The sequence below is a fragment of the Phascolarctos cinereus genome, unplaced genomic scaffold (assembly GCF_003287225.1).
Source record: "Phascolarctos cinereus isolate Bilbo 61053 unplaced genomic scaffold, phaCin_HiC Scaffold_5;HRSCAF=322, whole genome shotgun sequence".
Classification (NCBI taxonomy): domain Eukaryota; kingdom Metazoa; phylum Chordata; class Mammalia; order Diprotodontia; family Phascolarctidae; genus Phascolarctos; species Phascolarctos cinereus.
The window spans coordinates 418,200,052-418,219,165 of NW_027555958.1; the positions used below are offsets into that span (position 1 = coordinate 418,200,052).

General features: G+C 38.0%; 1 protein-coding gene across 1 annotated transcript in view; it reads right to left on the reverse strand.

Annotated features, from left to right (window-relative positions):
- Nucleotides 1-259: 259 nt before the first annotated feature.
- NTMT2 (N-terminal Xaa-Pro-Lys N-methyltransferase 2) overlaps nt 260-19,114 on the reverse strand; it is a 28,580-nt gene continuing 9,725 nt past the window's right edge. Inside the window, 4 exon segments of the mRNA XM_020970497.2 lie at nt 260-4,286; nt 5,198-5,345; nt 5,348-5,449; nt 15,579-15,754. Of these exon segments, the coding sequence (XP_020826156.1) occupies nt 4,003-4,286; nt 5,198-5,345; nt 5,348-5,449; nt 15,579-15,754 (710 nt within the window). The 3' untranslated portion in view covers nt 260-4,002.

The window sequence follows — 19,114 nt, forward strand, 5'->3', positions numbered from 1 at the left end:
ATACCATTCAAAACTGTTCAATTTTAATAGTTGAATCAAAATTCTTTCACGTTAAACCAAAACATAAATTGAATCCAGACAATTCAATTTGCAAATTTGCTCATAATTGATCCTTTTTTCCCCCTACTTCTTATGCTGCCTGTTAACTTCAGATACAGAAGTCAGTCCAAAGGAATATCAGTTCTGCTGCTTTCTGTCTGTACAATCGGCAAGTTATTTCCTTTCTCTTGGCTTTAGTTTCCTCCTATGTAAAATTAGGGCTGGATGATCTCTCCTCTTTCTTCCTCCCCTAAATGTATCACTCTATAACACCAGTAACTACTGTGAGAGGGGGAAGGCCAATGGTTAAATAAAGTTAAATAAAATCCTTCCAGCAAATAAAATTATCTGTGGTTATCTATGACTTTCATTTACCCACAGAAGCCTGGACAATCAATAACTTGTTCTTAAAGAGACTTGTGTACCCATCACTGAAATGCAATCATACCAGGGGGTTCCTATCATTGTTTGTTATGGTCTGATTGTAGCCATATTATACTGTAGGGAAGTGAAACTTATCCCAAATAGAAAACCAAACTATATCATTTTTCTTTCAAGTGAAGGACGAAAGACAAAATTAAATGATGAAAATTATTTCATAATATAATCTTAACAAGTTCTCCCATAATCAAGGATTATTGATTAATCACTATTTCCTATGCAAAGAAATAGTCTCCCTATCACCACACCCCAAACACCAAAAAGCAAAGAAGCAAATCTAATATGGCTGAATTGTGATCTAGGATACCCATCAACCTAGCCTAGCTCACATGTGTGAAACATGGATTCAAAGGGAAGGGTCTTTCAGAAGTTGCCTTAAAAGCCCGATGCTATTGTCTTTTTTTGTCTGGTAATACAGTGAAGCACTTAGCACTTAATCTCGTATGCAGAACATGCCCCACAAACACTCGGTGAATAAACAAGGCCTTTCCCCTCCAACTTAGCAGCCTTCTCAGGGTTATTATTGGTGCAGTGGGTAGAGTGCTGAGTTCAGAATCAAGAAGATTTATCATCCTGAGTTCATATCCAGCCTCAGACTCCTGGGCAGAAAATTTAACCCTGTTTGCCTCGGTTTCCTCATCTGTAAAATGAGCTAGAGAAGGAAATTGGCAAACCACTCCAGTGTCTCTGCCAAGTAAACCCCAGATGAAGTCACAAAGAGTTCAACGTGACTGAAACGATTGAATAAAAGAACTATTAGAAAACACCTGATCTTTCACACACCCACTATCTCAGAGTGTAAGCTCCTTTGAGACAATTGCATTGTCTTATTTATCATTGTTGCTCCCCAAGTGTATGGGCACGTGCACTTTGTACAAAAATGATATTAACAATATTTGCTGGATGAATAAAAAAATGAAGGCATAGCTCTGTAAAAGCAGAGTCAGGAAGGCTGAAACTCCGAAGAAGCTGAGGCTAGCTATGAATGCCAAGAACAACTAAAAGGTTTTGTGGGGTTTTTTTAAATTCTGTATTGAGGGAAAAAAGAGGATCAAAGAGGGCCATTACTCAGAATGGATGAGGTGATAATAATAGATAACAGAGAGAATATAGAACTGTCCTGCTCTTGTTTTGCTTCTGGGTTTTGTTTTGATTTTTTTTCTGCCAAAAGAGAATGATTTTTGGACTGGAAAGGATGAAACAAAAAAATAATGGCTAATGAGGGAGTTAAAGCCAAAAATAACCAGAGAGATAATAAAAGAGCACTTAGCTGCTCTTGATGATTACAAATCACTAGGACTGGATAAACTACATCCCTTGGGAGTGAAAGAACCATGGATGTATTTGTTGAGCTACTATTGGCAATCTTTGAAAGATGTTGGAAAATGGGAGAGAGGTCAGAGGCCTAAAGAACTGCCTTGATTTCTGAAAAAGTAAGCGAAGGCAAACTGTAAACCATAGGCCAATTGGATGGACTTTGATTCTTGAAAAAAATCAAGAATTATTAAAGGGATGGTGGATTAACATATAGAAAAGGAAGTAATGATCACAAAGAACCAGCATGAATCATTACAAACAGGCCATGCCAGGCTTACCTCATTTTCTGTTTTGACAGGGTTACTAGACTTGTAGACAAAGGGAACTCCATAGATGTGTGAGTAACAATTTATTATTATTTATTATGGTTAATGAATAGTAATTAATAAAAAAATAATAATTTGTATGGTACTTTAAGGTTTCCAAAATGTTTACATGTTATCTCATTTGATTTCTCACAACAACCCTGTGAGGTGGGTGCTATTATTATAATACCAATTTTGCAGATAAGAAAACAGTCTGAGAGATCAAGGAACTTGCCCGTGTCCCATCACTAGTAAGTATCTGAAGCAGAATTTGAATTCAAGTCTTCTATCACCACAAGTCTAGTGTCTTACTTGCTACTGCGCATGGTTTATTTAGATTTAGCAAGGCATTTCACAATGCTTTTCATGCTATTCTTGTGAACAAAATAGAGATTAGGGAGTTGTGGACAACTATGGCTAAGCTATGGCTACGTAGTAATTCATCTGAAAGAAATGTAGTTGTTTTAATTGACTACAAACTTGAGAAGAGTCAACAGTATGCTACAATAGTAAAAAAAAAAAACTAATTCATCCTTAAGTTCCACTAAGAGAGAAACAGTGTCTAAAACTAGGGAAGTGATGGTTCCACAGCAGATGTCCTAATCAGACCATTGTTCTGGATAGGATATTGACAAACTACAGCATTCAGAGAAGAACAGCCAATGGCATAGTAAAGGTCCTTGCCATCTTGACACACAAAAATCACTTGACTGATGTGGGGATCTTCAGCTTGGTGAATAAAAGACTAATGGAGTACAAATTAGCTGTGTCAGAAGGACTTTTGTATGGAAGAGGGATCTGACTTAGTCTGCTTGATTGGAAAGGACAGGACTAGGAACAAAACTCTGCAGAGAGGCAGATTAAGCTCCATTTAGGAAAAGAACTTATTAACAACTCAGTCTATCCAAAAGTGGAATGGGCAGCATGAACAAATATTTTCTTAATGATTTTTAAAATGTGGAATGAGCTTTCTTGAGAGGAAGCTGACTCTACCTCCCAAAAGGTTTTCAAGCGAAGATATGCTTATCGGGGATGGTAGAGAAGGGATTCTTATTTAGATGTGGTTTGGCCTTTGAGATCCCTTACAACTTTGAGCTTCTGAAGCCATAAGCCCAGATAGAAGAGTATGAAATATTAAGTCATGTGGACATGCATCGTCATCCATCATTCATGCAAATACTAGTCTCCTTCCGCCTATGCCTCATTAGAATTCAAAATAGAATCTCATTAGATTGGAAGCTGCTTGAGGGAGGAGCCCAAGTATAAATATTCTTCTCATCTAGTACCTTGTATATACAATAAATTTTTAATAAGTATATACTGAATTGAATTGAATACTTTTTTAAATAACATTTTCTTTTTCCCCAGTTACATGTAAAGACAATTTTAATATTCATTTAAAAAATTTTTGAGTTCCAAATTTTCTCTCTCCCTTCCTCACCTCCCTCCCTCCTGAGACAGTAGGCAATTTGACATAGGTTATACATGTTCAATTATGCAAACATATTACCTTATTCGTCAGATTGTAAAAGAAGACCCAGACCCAAAGGAAAAAAAAACATGAAAAAAATTCAGAAAGTGAAAAATAGCATGCTGAGGTGAACTGAATTCTAACAGAGACTTTGAAGAACTCACTTTCTACACCTCCCACTCCCAAATACTACATAGGCCAGCAGTCTCCCACTTTGCTGATTAGACAGTAATGTGGTGCAGAGGGATGAACACTGAACTTAGAATCATGGGAATCAAATTTGAATTTACATTCTACTACTTATTAGCTTTATAATTGTGAGCAAGTCACTTAATTTCTCTGGGCCTTGGTTTGTTCCAATGTAAAACTGGGAAGGGGGAGGCGGGAAGAGGGGTTGGACCAGATGACCTTTAAGGTCCTTTTCAACTCTCAATCTATGATCCTATGAGTTACCCTTCTATGAAGAGCAAACATCCACACCGGCACACATTGCTCTGGAAAGCCCTCTTGCTTCTCTTCCCGAAGAATCACCAGCCCACTCTTGTGAATGAGGCTCCGGAGGATGTCCATGTCCCGGATGACACTGCTGTCAGATGAATCAAAGATACAACCCTGGCGGGCCACATTGTCCTTCAAGATGATGATGCCACTCTCTTTCAGGCCTTTACAGCAGCGAGAAAGAAACTCAAGGAGGTCTTTATCAGTTAGGTTCCCTGTAGGTAGGAGGATAGAGGTATAACAGTGGGTCAGTGGGTTGTTAAAGAGCACCAGTCTGAGTTCTGGTTCCAGTTCTGCTACTCTTAGATCAATCATTAAACTCTGGAAGATAGGGATGGGTCTACTCTATCAGCCTCATAGGGATTTTGTCAGAATAAAATGGAATGAGGATTCAAAGTGCTTAGGAAAGTTGTGTCAGACAGACGAATTATGGATCATCCATTGCATTTTATTAAATCTAAAAGATATTAATAGTTGACTTACTCTCTTAATTGAACCCTTCTCAGGGCAGAGTGTACGTGTGTGTGTGTGTGTGTGTGTGTGTGTGTGTGTGTGTGTGTGTGTGTGTAAAAATCCATCTTATAGGATTTTCTCATGTTTTTAATGAGGACAATGAAGAAAAAGAGATCCATCCTACAACCCTTGATAAGAACATATCCCATCAGTTAACAAGGCATTAATTCTGATGATTCCAGCTCTATTCTCCTGCCACTCCTAATACATATTAAATATATTTCATTCCAGAATATAGACCACATCCTTTGAAGTGAATTCACTATAAATGGAAAAAAATACACCAAAAAGTAGCTGAAAAAAATTATAAAAATTATTTCACTCAACATATAGGTATTTTATGTGATTTTTTTTTATATTTCTCTAAATTCAAACAAAAACATTCTCATAAAGTTTATTATCATTGCTTTATTCATCTTCATGATTTTTCATTATCTCTCTGAGAGTATAATCTACAAGCCTCATTCCAATCTTCTATAAGCTGGATGTACAAGGGATGTGCAGCTTTTTTCAGTATAGTGCTTCCTAAAATTTTTCTTCTGAATCTGGGCTTCCTGTTTTCCTTCTAGCTAGAACAAGGAAAACGGAAATGTTAGAGTAACACAAGACTAACCAGAAACCCACTGAATCCAAATGACATCATATTTTCTGAGAGCAGGCGTAAATTCCTGAAGGCTGTAGCAGTAATATGTTTCTACTTTGTCACCTTTGGCTTGTAGGTAATTCTGAGCTTCAGCCAGGAAAGCTTCCATCATGTCCACAACAGTTCCACACTGTTGAAAACTGGCAACAAGACATGTTTGCTGACCCTTCCTATTCCAGAACCACAGTCCAAGGCACAGTCAGTACCTGCTTTCCCAGGACCCTGTAGACAGCAGAAAGAACACATCAAGTTAGACTGTATCTGAAGCAGTGAGTTTTAAACTTCATTGCTGTTATCTAATTATCTCAAAGGGTAAAAGCACAGACTCTTAGAGTAGGAAGACAACTAAAACATCCAGTCCAGCCTATTCTTCTTTCACAAAAATTTTTTTATCTGGGTCTCCCCATGTCACCCAGACTGGACATACAGCAGCCACTTGTGAGCCTGATCTCACCACAGATCAGCAAGAAGATCTGTTCCCTTTCTGACCTGGGCCAATGTGCCCCTTTTTAGGCAGCCTGGTCACTTCTGTTCCTTGGGGGCTCACCATATTGGTACTGGATTTAGTGTGGAAACCCAATCAACCTTAACCCTCTGCGATTCAGAACTCGTGAGCTTAACTGATACACAAGCATCAGCCTCCCTGGTGAAGAAATAAACACCACCTTGGTAGCTAAATGAAGGATGGATTGGAGTGGAGAGAGAATTAAGGAAGTGGAGGCAAATACGGTAGATAGCTTTTCCCCAGGAGATTGACCAAGAAAGGGAGGAGAGTTAAAAGATGATAGATAATAGTAAAAGACTGTTAAGTTGGTAAAGACACAGCGTAGTATTTGTAGGGATTAGGGAAGGAATCAGAACATAGAAAAAGGCTGAAAACATGGCGGCATTAGTGGGGTTAATCTGCTGAGGGAAAAAATCTAGAGAGAATGGGTTCAAGGGTACATGTAGAGGTTTTGGCCTTGATCAAGAGAAGGGCCATCTCTTCATCAGAGACTAGAATAAAACATGGGAGATGATGTCAAGTAATTGTAAGAAAAGAAGGGGAGAAGAAACTCACAGAAAATATCTTTGATTTTCTCAGCAGAATATGACGCAAAATCTGTATCTAAGGGGGTAAGTTTAGGAGGGAAACTTAGAGAAATGAGAAGAGAAGTTTGGACTAGCTGTTATGGTGAATGGGACAAGAAAATCTATTAGGGAAGAGTAGGAAGATTGCCAGGTCAGCTAGGTGGCATAGTGGATAGAGTGCTGGGCTTAGCCCTAGAGTCAGGAAGACTCATCTTCCTGAGTTCAAATCTAGCCTCAGACATTTGCCAGCTGTGTGACCCTTAGGTAAGTCATTTAAACCTGTTTGCCTCAGTTTCCTCACCTATCAAATGAACTAGAGAAGGAACTGGCACTCCATTCCAGGATCTTTGCCAAGAAAACCCCAAATGCAGTCACAAAGTGTTAGACATGACTGAAACAACTACAACCACAAGAATAATTGCCTTGATAAAGTGAGGACCCAGTTGCGATTAGATGATGTTGATTTTTAGCACAGCTGAGTGGCTTTCTCTAGTTCAGTTCAGCAGCAAATGAATAGGACTGGAGGAGATGAACCTGGATTCAACCTAAGCATATTGAAGGGAGGCAGGAGTTGGAGCCATCGCAGCTGGCATAAAAAGTACATGGAATGGGGTAAAGAAAAGAAGACTGGAAAGTAGGAAGGAGCTATGTTGTGAAGAGCTTTAAATGCCAAACAGGATTTTGTATTTGATCCTAGAGGAGATAATAGGAAGCCATTGGAGCTCATTACATAAGGAAGTAAAATGGTCAGACCTACACTTTATAAAAATTACCTTGGCAGTAGAATGGAGATTGGATTGGAGTGCAGAGAGCCTCGAGGCAGAGAAACTAGTTAGAAGCTATTGCAATAGCACCAGCAGGAGCTGAGTAGAGCTTGAACTATGGTTGCGCCTACGTGGAGTTTCCTTCCCTGAACATGCTATGATTTCTCAAGAGATGGATCTATTGTTCCACAACACAAGAGTTACAACAGTATGGGACCTACCTGTCCCGAAGCAAACGGATAGGTCTATATTTTGACTGTAATAAGAAGATCAAGCAGAAGATGACTTGTTTACTCTTGACATTGTTTTAAAAATGGAATCTTTTCTGAAATCTGTTTTGGGAGTACTAAATCATTCTTTAGATGGTCTGCAGTTTATTTTAGGTCCTATGTGGATGGAATGGTAGTGTACCAATCTTCAGCCTCAGTCTTTCACCTCAAAGACTAGATCAGATATTACTTCAGTTCAATTTAATTCAACAGGCATTTATTAAATGCCTACTGAACCTACCCACAAGGCATTATAAAAGGATTCATTCTCCTAGAGGAACACATTTGCATATAAAAGTAAATACAAAGTTAGTCTGCTTATTTTTATTAAGAATCTCCTATATACAAGGCACTGTGCTGAGTTCCTGGGATACAAAGAAAGGCAAAAGACAGTTCCTGCCCTCAAGGAGCTCCCATTCTAATGGACAAGACAACATGTAAATTACTAGATACATAAAAGAAATAAAAAGTAATTTCAAGGTGGAGGGAGCACTCAGAACTGGGGAGATCAGAAATATACCGTGTTCAGTTGGGAAAAAATTGGTCACTTTTCAAGGCTTTTGTAATACCAAGATTTTATTTTATATTTTTAAAATTGCATGACTTATCAACCACCCTGAAACTGGGCAAAAAGCAAGTCTATACATTCCATTACCTGGGGGGTGGGAAGAATTAGCCAAAGCAAACTGTTTCATATTGAAAAAGAAAAATAGAAAAGAATTTTTTTTTATTTTAAAAGTTTCAGCTGCACCAAATTATTTTGCCAAAGTCAGGAAGGCCTCTGAAATTAAGGTAACTAGATACTTAGAGCTGCCAATCAGAAACTTGAGCAGAAAACCCACTCACAATTTCTGGACATCCAGACCAGCGGAAAAAGATACATGAATGAAGAGAGAAGGGAAAGAGCAGAAAAGTCAGTTATCCCTTTCACACAAAGGGCCTTTTTCTCAACTGTATGTGGCTGCCCTTTCAGATGAGGACAACCAGTGTAGCACATAGAGAGATCCCTCAATTTACAAGGCTCCCCCAGAACCTGCTGCCTTGGGTTCAAGGTTCTCTATGTGTCTACATGCATTAAAACCATAGTTCACAAGCTTCCACAAACTTATTGACTTTTAGTAGTAGGCCAGAGAATACAATTAGTTCAAAGCAAAATAATTTAATATAAAGGCATAGTAAAATAGTAGAAATAAAACTTATCCCCCATAAACCTGGAGTACCCTCCCCACACACTACCCATGGGAAGAATAGCCACACACATATGGATCATGTGTGGCCAGGGTGTATGTGGAGGGATGAACTCATGCCTTGAAAAATGCAGCCCCTTTTATATCTTCTGGTGATAACATAGTACAACTTCCTCCTGGCCTAATCTTTGCTTGGCACTAAGCCTCTCCCAGACACAGCTCTATTGGAGCTTTGCTGGACACAGCGCTTCCACGGGACACAGACACTGGCTGAATCTGCCACTCTAATGGAGATGTGGTCTTTGCCAAACCTGGCTCCCCTGGACACCTCTCTGATGGATATATAGTCTTTCCCAGATACTGCCAGGCATAGTTCTACTGGGCATTTGCCTGTGGAGTGTCTCTCTGCTTCCTGTTTCTGGCTTCAGCTGAAGTCCTTCTTGGCTATAATAACATCTCTTCTTTGTGGTAAGAGAAGGCTCTGAAATGCTTTCCTTAAATTCAAAAAATCAAAGACTATTTTAGAGTTCCTTTAGAAAAATAGGCATACAAGCTAGGAGTCCGACATGCAAGTCGCTGCCACAAAGTATTGGAAACTAGGTGTAGAGCCCAAGGTGCCGAAGCCTCAGCAGCACTGAGGTCCAATGAGGCATGGAAGAAGCTGGGGGCTGGTGTAGCCATGGGTAGTTCTTTCTTCATTATTTTTTCCAGGATGTTTGGAACAGGAGATGAATATTTTAATTGGGGGATTAGGTGGAAAAGAAAAAACAACAATTTGGTACAGATTATAAACTGGAGAATTAAATCGAATTAAAGATGGCAGAAATGAAACCATGAAAAAACTTGTATGGGAAACCTTGTGTGAAAATCAGTCAGTGGTTTTGAGAAGAGGAGGTCATCCTCTCCCTTAGGACTGTCAGGTGCTTCTAGGTGTGTGTGTGGCAAGAGCCGAAGAAGTCTGGATTGAGTCAGTGTCCCTTGAGTCATGGCTAGTTGATTGAACCCCTACCCTCAATGTCAAGTCTCCCCCCCACCCAAACAAAAGGCCCCTTGTCTCTTCAACTGATCCTCACATGGTATGATGTTGAAGTCCTTCACCATTCTGGTTGGCCTCCTGTGGACATTATTTTATCAATAACATTGCCAAGATATGGTGCCCAGAAGTGAACACTATAGATGTGATCTGGCCAAGGCAATGGACAATGGTTCCATTGACCCTTCTGTCCTAGAGACTGTCATCTTAAGGCAGCACGTGAATGCACTGGACCATGTAAAATAAGGAGATTGAACCAGTCTTTCCAATTTATACAGGAGGAAACTGGGGTACATAAATGGTAAATTTTAAAAAATCTAAATTTATTAAAACAAAATATGTGATTAAGATGTTTTACTAATTTGATTGAATTATTGAGATATGTGTGTATATGTATGTATGTATGTATTATGTATGTATGTATATATGTAAAAAGAGCTACTCAAACCCAGTCGCTCTTCTAGTCCTTTGTATAATCCTCACATCTCTTTGCCCCATTGCACTTTCCTCATTTTCACAGCTATTTCCTTCTCTTGGGAGTTAAAGAGTTTCTTCCCTTTCTTCCACCTCTCATTCAAAGTTCTCTGAGAAAGAGATGGGAAGACTGAACTCATGGAGGAAGTCCCAATGCTACACACAGATAGCATAAGCACTCTCACTCTGGCTACACTACTTCATCACGACTAGACATATGTCCACTCTCAAATTTCAAAGAATGCTTCTAACAGAGCTCCCTTCCTGCCATGTTTGACATGCAGATGAAATTGTTTCACAAAAACCGTGAAGTGGAACAGGTAGACAAAGGTTTGTTTGGCTGTGCCTAGCCTGTGGGGAATGTAAAAGGCATAAATATTAATGTGTTAAATTCTCTACATTTAAATCATTTCATGAAATCAACTTGTATAAGGATACATATATACATTACACAGGTGCATATGTATATACATAGACATACATACATATGTTTAACTGGACAGAGTCCATTTATCTACAGTCATTCTAGAAAGGGTGTTATAATACAGTCTCCTAGGGTACTATTTTTCAAACTTTTTGGTCTCAGAACCTCTTACAATCTTAAAAATTATTGAGGACCCCAAACAGCTTTTGTTTATGTGGGTATATCTATTACTATATTAGAAATTAAAGCTAATAAAAAATTGAAATATATATTAATTGATTCAGAAATATGTTGACATACATAATATATTACATGTTAATGTACATATTAACATGAATAATATATTTTATTAAAAGTAACTATATTTTCCAAAAAAAATTTAGTGAGGAGATTGGAATTGTTTTGCACATTTTTGCAAATCTTTTTAATGTGTGGCTTAATAGAAGACAGGTAGATTCTCATATCTGCTTCTGCATTCGATCAATTGAGGTATGTTATTGTGGTCAAAGTATATGAAGAAAATCTGGCCTCATACTGATATCTAGTTGCAAAAGGGGAAAATATTTTAACAAGCAATACAATATTAGTATTATTATGAAAATAGTTTTGACCTTGCAGACTCCCTAAAAGGGTCAGTCTTGTTGATCCCCAGGAGTGCTCAGACCACACTTTGAGAACTGCTGTCCCTAGAACTTCATCTCCTTCTGCCCTCCATCAAGGGCCAGCTTTGGATTCAGGAAAAACTGAGTTTAAGTCATGCTATGATGAATGTTGACTGTGTGACCTGAGCAAGTCACTTTTCCTCTAAGTACCTAAGGAAACTCTCTAAGACTCAGAATTGCAGAAGAACAGTATCTTTGGGGTATGGCCAATATGGGGATTTATTTTACTTTTCTATACCTATTTGTTAGAAGAATTTGGGTTTTTTTTCCTTTTTCTTCCAGGATGAGAACTGTGGGAAGTGAGGTCCACTGGGTAGAGAAGGAGAAAAAAATAAATGCTTGAAAATAGAGTGGGGGAATAACATTTAATTTTAAAAAGGTAAATTAAAGGAAGGACAACCTGAAGCTTAGACTAAAATCATATTTCTGGGAAATGCAGAGAAACTATGAAATTCTAGCTGTTTTGAAGGAAGAGCAAATTCACTATTTCAAGAAGTTGGAAGAATGGCAAGATATCAACAGGGCTATTAGCAGCATCCTAATCCTGTTTATTTATCTGCTCAAGAAACATATTTGCATCAAATGTAAACACTTTCTTGGTCTCTTGTAACTGCTGCTGAAATGAAGGCAATAAAAGGATTCAAACAGTCTGCCTTCTCCCAGCTGACACAAAAATAAATCTTGTCAGAGACAAGTATTCCCTCACTTCTTGGGTCTTGCTCTGGCTACTAATGTAGGAGATCATTAAGGTCACCCTGGTGTAATAGTAGCAATATTAACTCTAAAAATACACTGTTTGTATCCAATTATAGGACACTACACAATGAGTATTGATAGCTCAGAAAGAGAGCCTTTCTAAATCCCAAGTCATTCACCGAAGACGAAGGTCATAGATGTTGAGCTAGAGGGGACCTCAGATGCTATTGAGTCCACCGCTCTTCGTAGATGAGGTATGTTAAGGGACTTGTCCAAGGGATAGTAAATGTCAAGTGGAATTTGAAGTATTCTTTTGACATCAGCACCCAGTCTATTTCTGTCACAATACAAATACAAAAATTTTTATATTCTATTTCCTCATGGAATTTCCCTTTCCTTGTCCAGCTTTTTCTATTCCAAATCCTTCTTCCTTCTTCCTTCTACATTAGAGGAAAGAGGGAAAGATTTCTTACCTCAAAGAAACTGGGAGCTACCATCATTATATGACCTTGAGCCCCTGCGAAGTGAGGAAAAGGGGAAGAAGAAAAGTCAATGGAGTCTATTCATGGATCCTGGTGGTCAGACTGTCCTCATATTCAAAGGGACAGAATGCCAATATGAGGTTAAATTCATAAAGTTTTATGGGACCAGAATCTCAGAGTTGGAAGGGACGTTAGAGGGACATATTCGGGAATCTTTTCTCCAATTCCCAGCCTTTATCTGAACCCACAACTTCCAGAAGCCACTCATTCCATTTTGGGATCTCTTTATTTCCTTACATAACATTTTCTTGAGGCCCTTCACCATCCAAGTTCCTTTCTCCAGCGTGTCAATATCCTTACTACACTATGACTCACAGAACAGAACACAGTACTCCAAATATGCTCGAAGTACAGGTGACTATTTTCTATCACCGTTGTTGTGCAAGGCACGTCTTGATGTTAGTGCCTTCTCTCTGTTGATTATCTCTAATTTGGTGTCCCAAAAATCTTAGTGAAATTTTAAACTATTAAAGCTTTAGAAGCATTAAGCTTGAATAGCTTCAAACTTCAGTAAGACTTTTGGGATGACATCTTGTATATCTTATTTATACACAAATGTTTACGTGTTGTTTTCCCATTGGACAGTAAGAACTTTGAGAGTAAGAACTGTCTTTTGCCTTTTTTGATATCCTCATCACGGTGACACAGTACTAGTACATAGCAATCATTTTATAAATGTTGCTTGTCTTTTGTTCTCAGAGGACCATGACATCAGGGAGGTGAGGCCATGATATGCAAGTGAATTGGATTTAAGTGAGGGAAGGCTGTGCCGAGTCACCAGCTTCACTTACTCCTTCAGAGCCATCTGGGATCAGTGGCCAGATATAGATCAGGACAACTAGAGATGGCCCAGGATGCTGTGGGAGACCTTGGCCTCAGGGTTTCTGGCCAAAACAGAAACAATTGTTATTTACATTCATTCTGAGCCAATCCAGACCAAAACAATAACCAAGTAGGATTTGGCCTGGGACCTATAAATGTTAATTGACTATCAAACACTCTAACCTTGACTGGGAGAAGTTGGAAGAGAGATGTGGTTCATACTACACTAAAAGGAGAGCATGGATTTTTACTATTTTGGAAAAAAATTATAAAATTATGAACATTTGACTTACAAACACCTGTCGCTGCTCCCTGACAAACATAACAGTTATGTAAATAACAGTTATCACCACAACCTTTGATTCTGCAGCTGACTGGGGAGCTGACCAAATGGAGAAGCTACCATCTTCTACAACCCCCACCTCTGATCAGGGTTCAGATGTATTTGGGGGAGGGGGAAAGGAATTCAAGATTCAGAAGAGCTTAGGATTTGGGGGCTTCAACTACTATTATATGTTATTATATTATAGATTAAATAGGTTTATAAGTTCTTAAGCTAACCCCAAAAGTCCATAATTATTTCTGTGAGAAAATTCACTACAAGTACCTGACAATCAATTGACAAATGAATTTTTGGAGTATTATCATTAATGAGCTGTGAATTTCCTATGCATACACTTTAGAATGTCCTCATAAAAGGTTTATTACAAGGATTAGGACAGTCCAAAATGTTAACGTCCTTAGAATTAAGTGCAAAGAGTAAGAGCCTATTGTAATATGAAGACCACATGATGCTTTATTTGATTCCTACTGGCTGATAATACATTCCTTCTTTACTCCCCCACCAAAAAACAAATTATCTTGAATCTACTGTGTATGTATCAATTATATGCATGTTGTCTGTTCGTGGAATGAGCTGCTTCAGGACAAATAATGCTTTACTTTTGTCTTTGTAACTTCAGCACCTAGCACATTGTCTGATATGCAGTAGAGGCTTTGATAAATGTTTGCTAATCAATTGATTGAGATAGGATATTAATCTTGCTTGTGATGCCATTGTTAATGAAGGAGTTAGGATCATAGATCTGTATCTAAAAGGAACTTCAAAAGCTATTGAGTCCAAATCATTCATTTTATGGTTAAAGGAACTAAGGCCCATGGCAGCTAAGTCATTTGCAAAAGCTACTCACTAAACAGATTTTTATTGTACTCATACTTCTACTGGCCTTTTTTAAAAGAGAGTAACTTGGTTATGTCCATGCCTAGTGGTGGACTGTATTTCTCTTATCTAAGGACCAGCAGCGCTACGTGCAGAGAGGTTTACCCCAGCTTTAAAGTCAGGATGATGATTTTTTTTTGGCTATGCAAGTTCTCATCTACTAAGTTATAAAAGGTTGCAAACTATATCAGAGGATAGAGGGCCCATACCAGTAAAATCATAGATCCCTAAAGAACTAACTTGCTGGGGATAAAAAAAAAACATACAAAAAAAAACCCCTGTCAATTATTTACTTTTTCTATTTGCAACAGCAACATATATATGTAGTTTTAACTGAAGAGAATTAGAAAATACCCAGTCACACCTATGATTTGCAATTATACAAATCTTCATTCATTAGGATATCAGTTGTCTATCTGTAGGGTTCAGAAGGGAATCTGTCTTTGAATCTTTGATGTTGCCTTGTGGCAGGGGTGGGGAACCTTCGTCCTCAAGGCCACATGTGGCCCTCTAGGTCCTCAAGTGAGCCCTTTAACTGAATCCAAATTTCACAGAACAAATCTTGTGCCCTGTTAAATGTGGATTCAATCAAAGGGCTGCACTTGAGGACCTAGAGGGACGCACATGGCCTCGAGGCCACGGGTTCCCCACTCTTGCCTTGTGGCATCACCACCGTTTCTGGAAGACAATAAAAAAAAAGCAACTAAGAATTAGATGCCCAGGTACTATGCTAATTGCTTTACAATTATTACCTCATTTGATCCTCACAACAACCCTAGGAAGTAGGTGTTGTCATTATTATCCCCATTTTACAGGTGAGGAAACTGAGGCAAACAGAAGTTAAGTGACTTGCCCAGGGTCATACAGCTAGTAAGTGTCTGAGGCTGCGTTTGAACTCAGGTTTTCCTGCTTCCAGGCCAAGCACTCTATCCACTATACCACCTTGCTGCCTTTTTCTGAAGTGCATGGAATTAGTCAGTGCTCAACCAGTGGTTCAATGAAGCCCAACCTCATTGTGGTCCAATGGAGGATGGAGAAATCCATCCTCAAAATAGTTCAGCCTGCAGCAGTCCAGTTGATGAATCCAATGAGCTTCCTCTATCTTACACACTAAGATTGAAAACAGAATCCCAGCTAGTGCTTCTGCACACTTTTCCTCCTCACCAAAGCTTTGCTTGGATAACTCACCCCGACAAACTTCCTAAGAAATTCCCGGGAGGCTTGGATATCTGTGTTAGACAGTTCAATGAAATCTCCCATCATCCCTTCTTCTGTCGCTGGAACTTCACTGTAGAAAAGCTTTGCTCTGGCATAGAACTGCATCTCACCATTGATGACTTGGCTTGTTAAAGCGTAGAGTTTCACTGCAAAGGGAAAATCACAAATGATCGTGCAATATGGGTCACATCTTGGGTCAGTTCTCTATTGATGTCTGTAATTCCCTAAGAAGACCCAGGATGTGGCTATGAAGTAACTATGACAAAGGACATTCAGTAGGAAATGAGTGAACGTCCCAAAGAAGGAGGAAAAGGAAACAGGTACTGTACCAACTCTGGAATCACAATGGAAGTGTGATTTTTTTTAACCTCTTACTTTTTTGGTTAATCTTGATTTCATTCTCAGAGGCTGAAATTGGAACTGCTGCAATTTCCTATTGTATTTTTAAAGCAAAAAACATAAAGGTGGCTTCTAAATAGATTGCTTTATTTGGCTGATGAAGACAGGGACTCCACATAATAATTTGGCAATTTAAATATAGAGGGGTGTATTACCAGCCCAATATATCAAACCAACTATTTACATAGGCTCAGCATTGTTTTTCACAATAATGCTCTTTCCAAGTCAAAGAAATCTAGAGATCAGATCACCTACTTGGAATATCAGGCATTATTGTTCACATTTTGAAAGTCTATAAAGACCAAATGATAGCAAAGCATAAACTCATAGAACTTAGAGATAAAAAAGGATATAAATATTATTAGTCCAATCCTCTAATTTTCCAGATGAGAAAACAAATTTAGAAAGGTGATAGGGTTTGTCTAAAGTCGCACCAGTCTTAAGTGACAGAGCTAAGGTTCAACCCAAGTCTTCTGACTCAAAATCTACTCTCTGATACACCATGCTGACCTTGTATACTATACATCCTGTACAATTTATATCTTAATCATCCAATTAGTAGATGTTTGTTGAGTACCTTATAGGTAACAAAGCATTTTGGGGACTTTTAGAAGACTAAAAATAGTGCCTGCCTTTAGAAAGCCTATGGTCAAACTGGGGGACTAAGGCAAACTATTTGAATACAGTCAAAAAACATTTATTAGACACTTCTTGTGTGCTACGTTTTGTACTCAGTGCTATAGGGATTCAAAAAGTTAACTAACGAGGCAATTTATTTATGACATTGGACATCACTTTATAGACTTGGGTTACCGCTACAGAGGCTTTTTTTACTTTCCTTTGGGAATGGGCTTGGTAAATGAGAGTACTTAAAGCCTCAGGCCTAGTGGTCCTAACAACCAGACTTCCCATAGGCGTAACTAAATGAGTTAAAGAGAATACGGCACATTTCCAATTCACCTATGCTTATCTGTGAAAATAAAACTCTATGTAAAAACAAACAAGCAGAAATAACAAAAATACTCACAACAGGATAAATGGCAAATGTAGAAACAGCAGCTCTTCCTAAACCTTACAGAGTTCTTTCACATGGCTCTTCTGCCTAATGGGGTTGAGACTTTGGCTTAAGTTCTCCCCAAGGCCAGATATTGGATCGCGTTGTCTCAAATCTGATTTTCCATGCTCACTTTTCTTCCATTTCAGTAAGATGACAGTGATGTCGAGTGACATCTTCATATTAACCTTTGGCTGAAGCAGAGATTATGTTCCTTCTGCTTAGAGTTCCTACAACTATGGGCAACAACACCAGTGTCTAGGATAGTAAGTGGTAAGTAGTATCATACTACTTATTCTAAGTTTGAGTTGCTTCATTCTTATTGACTACCTAAATGGCTCTGGGTTAAAGAATGGGACCTTAGAACTGGAAGAGACTGCAAAGATCATGTAACCGAATGCCTTTTCTCATTTTCTTTTCTTTATTCAGACCTATGATTTCATCAGTAAAGAAGTGGCCAACAAACTTCTTTGATCAGATACTCCTATCGGTAAAAAAAAAAAAATTGAGTATACATCCCTATATGTTTAGTTGTATTTTTAATACATATCCATGTATATGTATTAATAATGTACATGTATTAATAATTATAAAGAGTAATAATAGGTAAGGTTAAGTAATAGGTAATCATACTATCATTAGGCATTAATAATCCCAAATAATAAGTAATAATAGGTATTATTACCTAATAATAGTATAATATTATAGGTGATACACATAATGTTAGCTTATTATGGGCTACTAGGTAATAATATTATAAAAGTACATATAAGTAATTGAAAATGAAAGAGATAAATATGAAACACTTAATATTTTATTTATTAATACAAAATTCATTTTTGCTTTCATTTAAATATCATTGCTAATAATTTAGTAAGGGCAATGTGATTTAATATCCTTCATTATTTTGGACAATCTTGATTTAACACATTATGATACTGTAATTCTAAGATCTGATTCTAAGTTCGATTTCAATACTTGGCATTAATGAAATAACAATAACAGGTAGCATTTATATAGCTCTTTGAAGTTTTCAAAGGGCTTTACAAATATCTTCCCATTTTATTCTCACAAAAACCCTGGGAAGAAGGTGCATTTATTTTCCCTGTTTTATAGATAAGGAAAATGAGGACTACTGAAGGTAAATGATTTGCTCAGAATCACACAGATAGTAGGTACCTGAGGCATGATCTGGACTCAGGTCTTCATGACTCAACATCTAGAGCATTATCCACTTAGCCACCTAAATTAACTTTATTTCAATACTTGGGTTTAATGGTTGTCTGAAAAGGATAATTCACAAAGACATATATGTCCATGTCCAAGTGAAAGAAGAGTATCATTGGCTACATTGAATCATGCTGCTCATTTTTCAGTCTCATCTACCAGTCATGCAGAGTTTTTACATGGAAATTTGACTAACAAATTCCTAGCTTCCTTTGAATGATTCCAATTGATTGTTCTTGCAAATAATCACAAGGTGCCATTATGGTTTCTGCTTTAAAAAAAAGTTTAAAAACCACTGAAACTCTTAATTTGGAAGGTTTTTAAAATAGGCTAGACACTTCTAGGGCTATATCCCAAAGAGATCAACAAATGGGAAAAGCAGCCATGTGTACAAAAATATACATAGCAGCTTTTTTTGTGGTGGCAAAGAATTGGAAATTGAGAGGATGCCCATCAACTGGGGAATGGCTGAGCAAGTTGTGGTATATGAATGTAATGGAATGCTATTGTGCTGTAAGAAATGATGAACAGGCTGACTTCAGAAAAACCTGAAAAGACTTGTCTGGTCTGATGTTGAGTGAAGTGAGCAGAATCAAGAGAACGTTGTACACAATAACAGCCACGTTGTGCGATGATTCATATTGATAAACTTAACCCTTCCCAGCAATACAAGGATCTAAGACATCTCCAAAGGCCTCATGGTGGAAAATGCTATCCACATCCAAAGAAAGAACTATAGAATTTAAATGCAGATCAAAGCATACTATTTGCTTTTTTTTTCTCTTCCGTTGAGTTTTGTTCATCTTTCTGGTGGTTCCTCCTATTG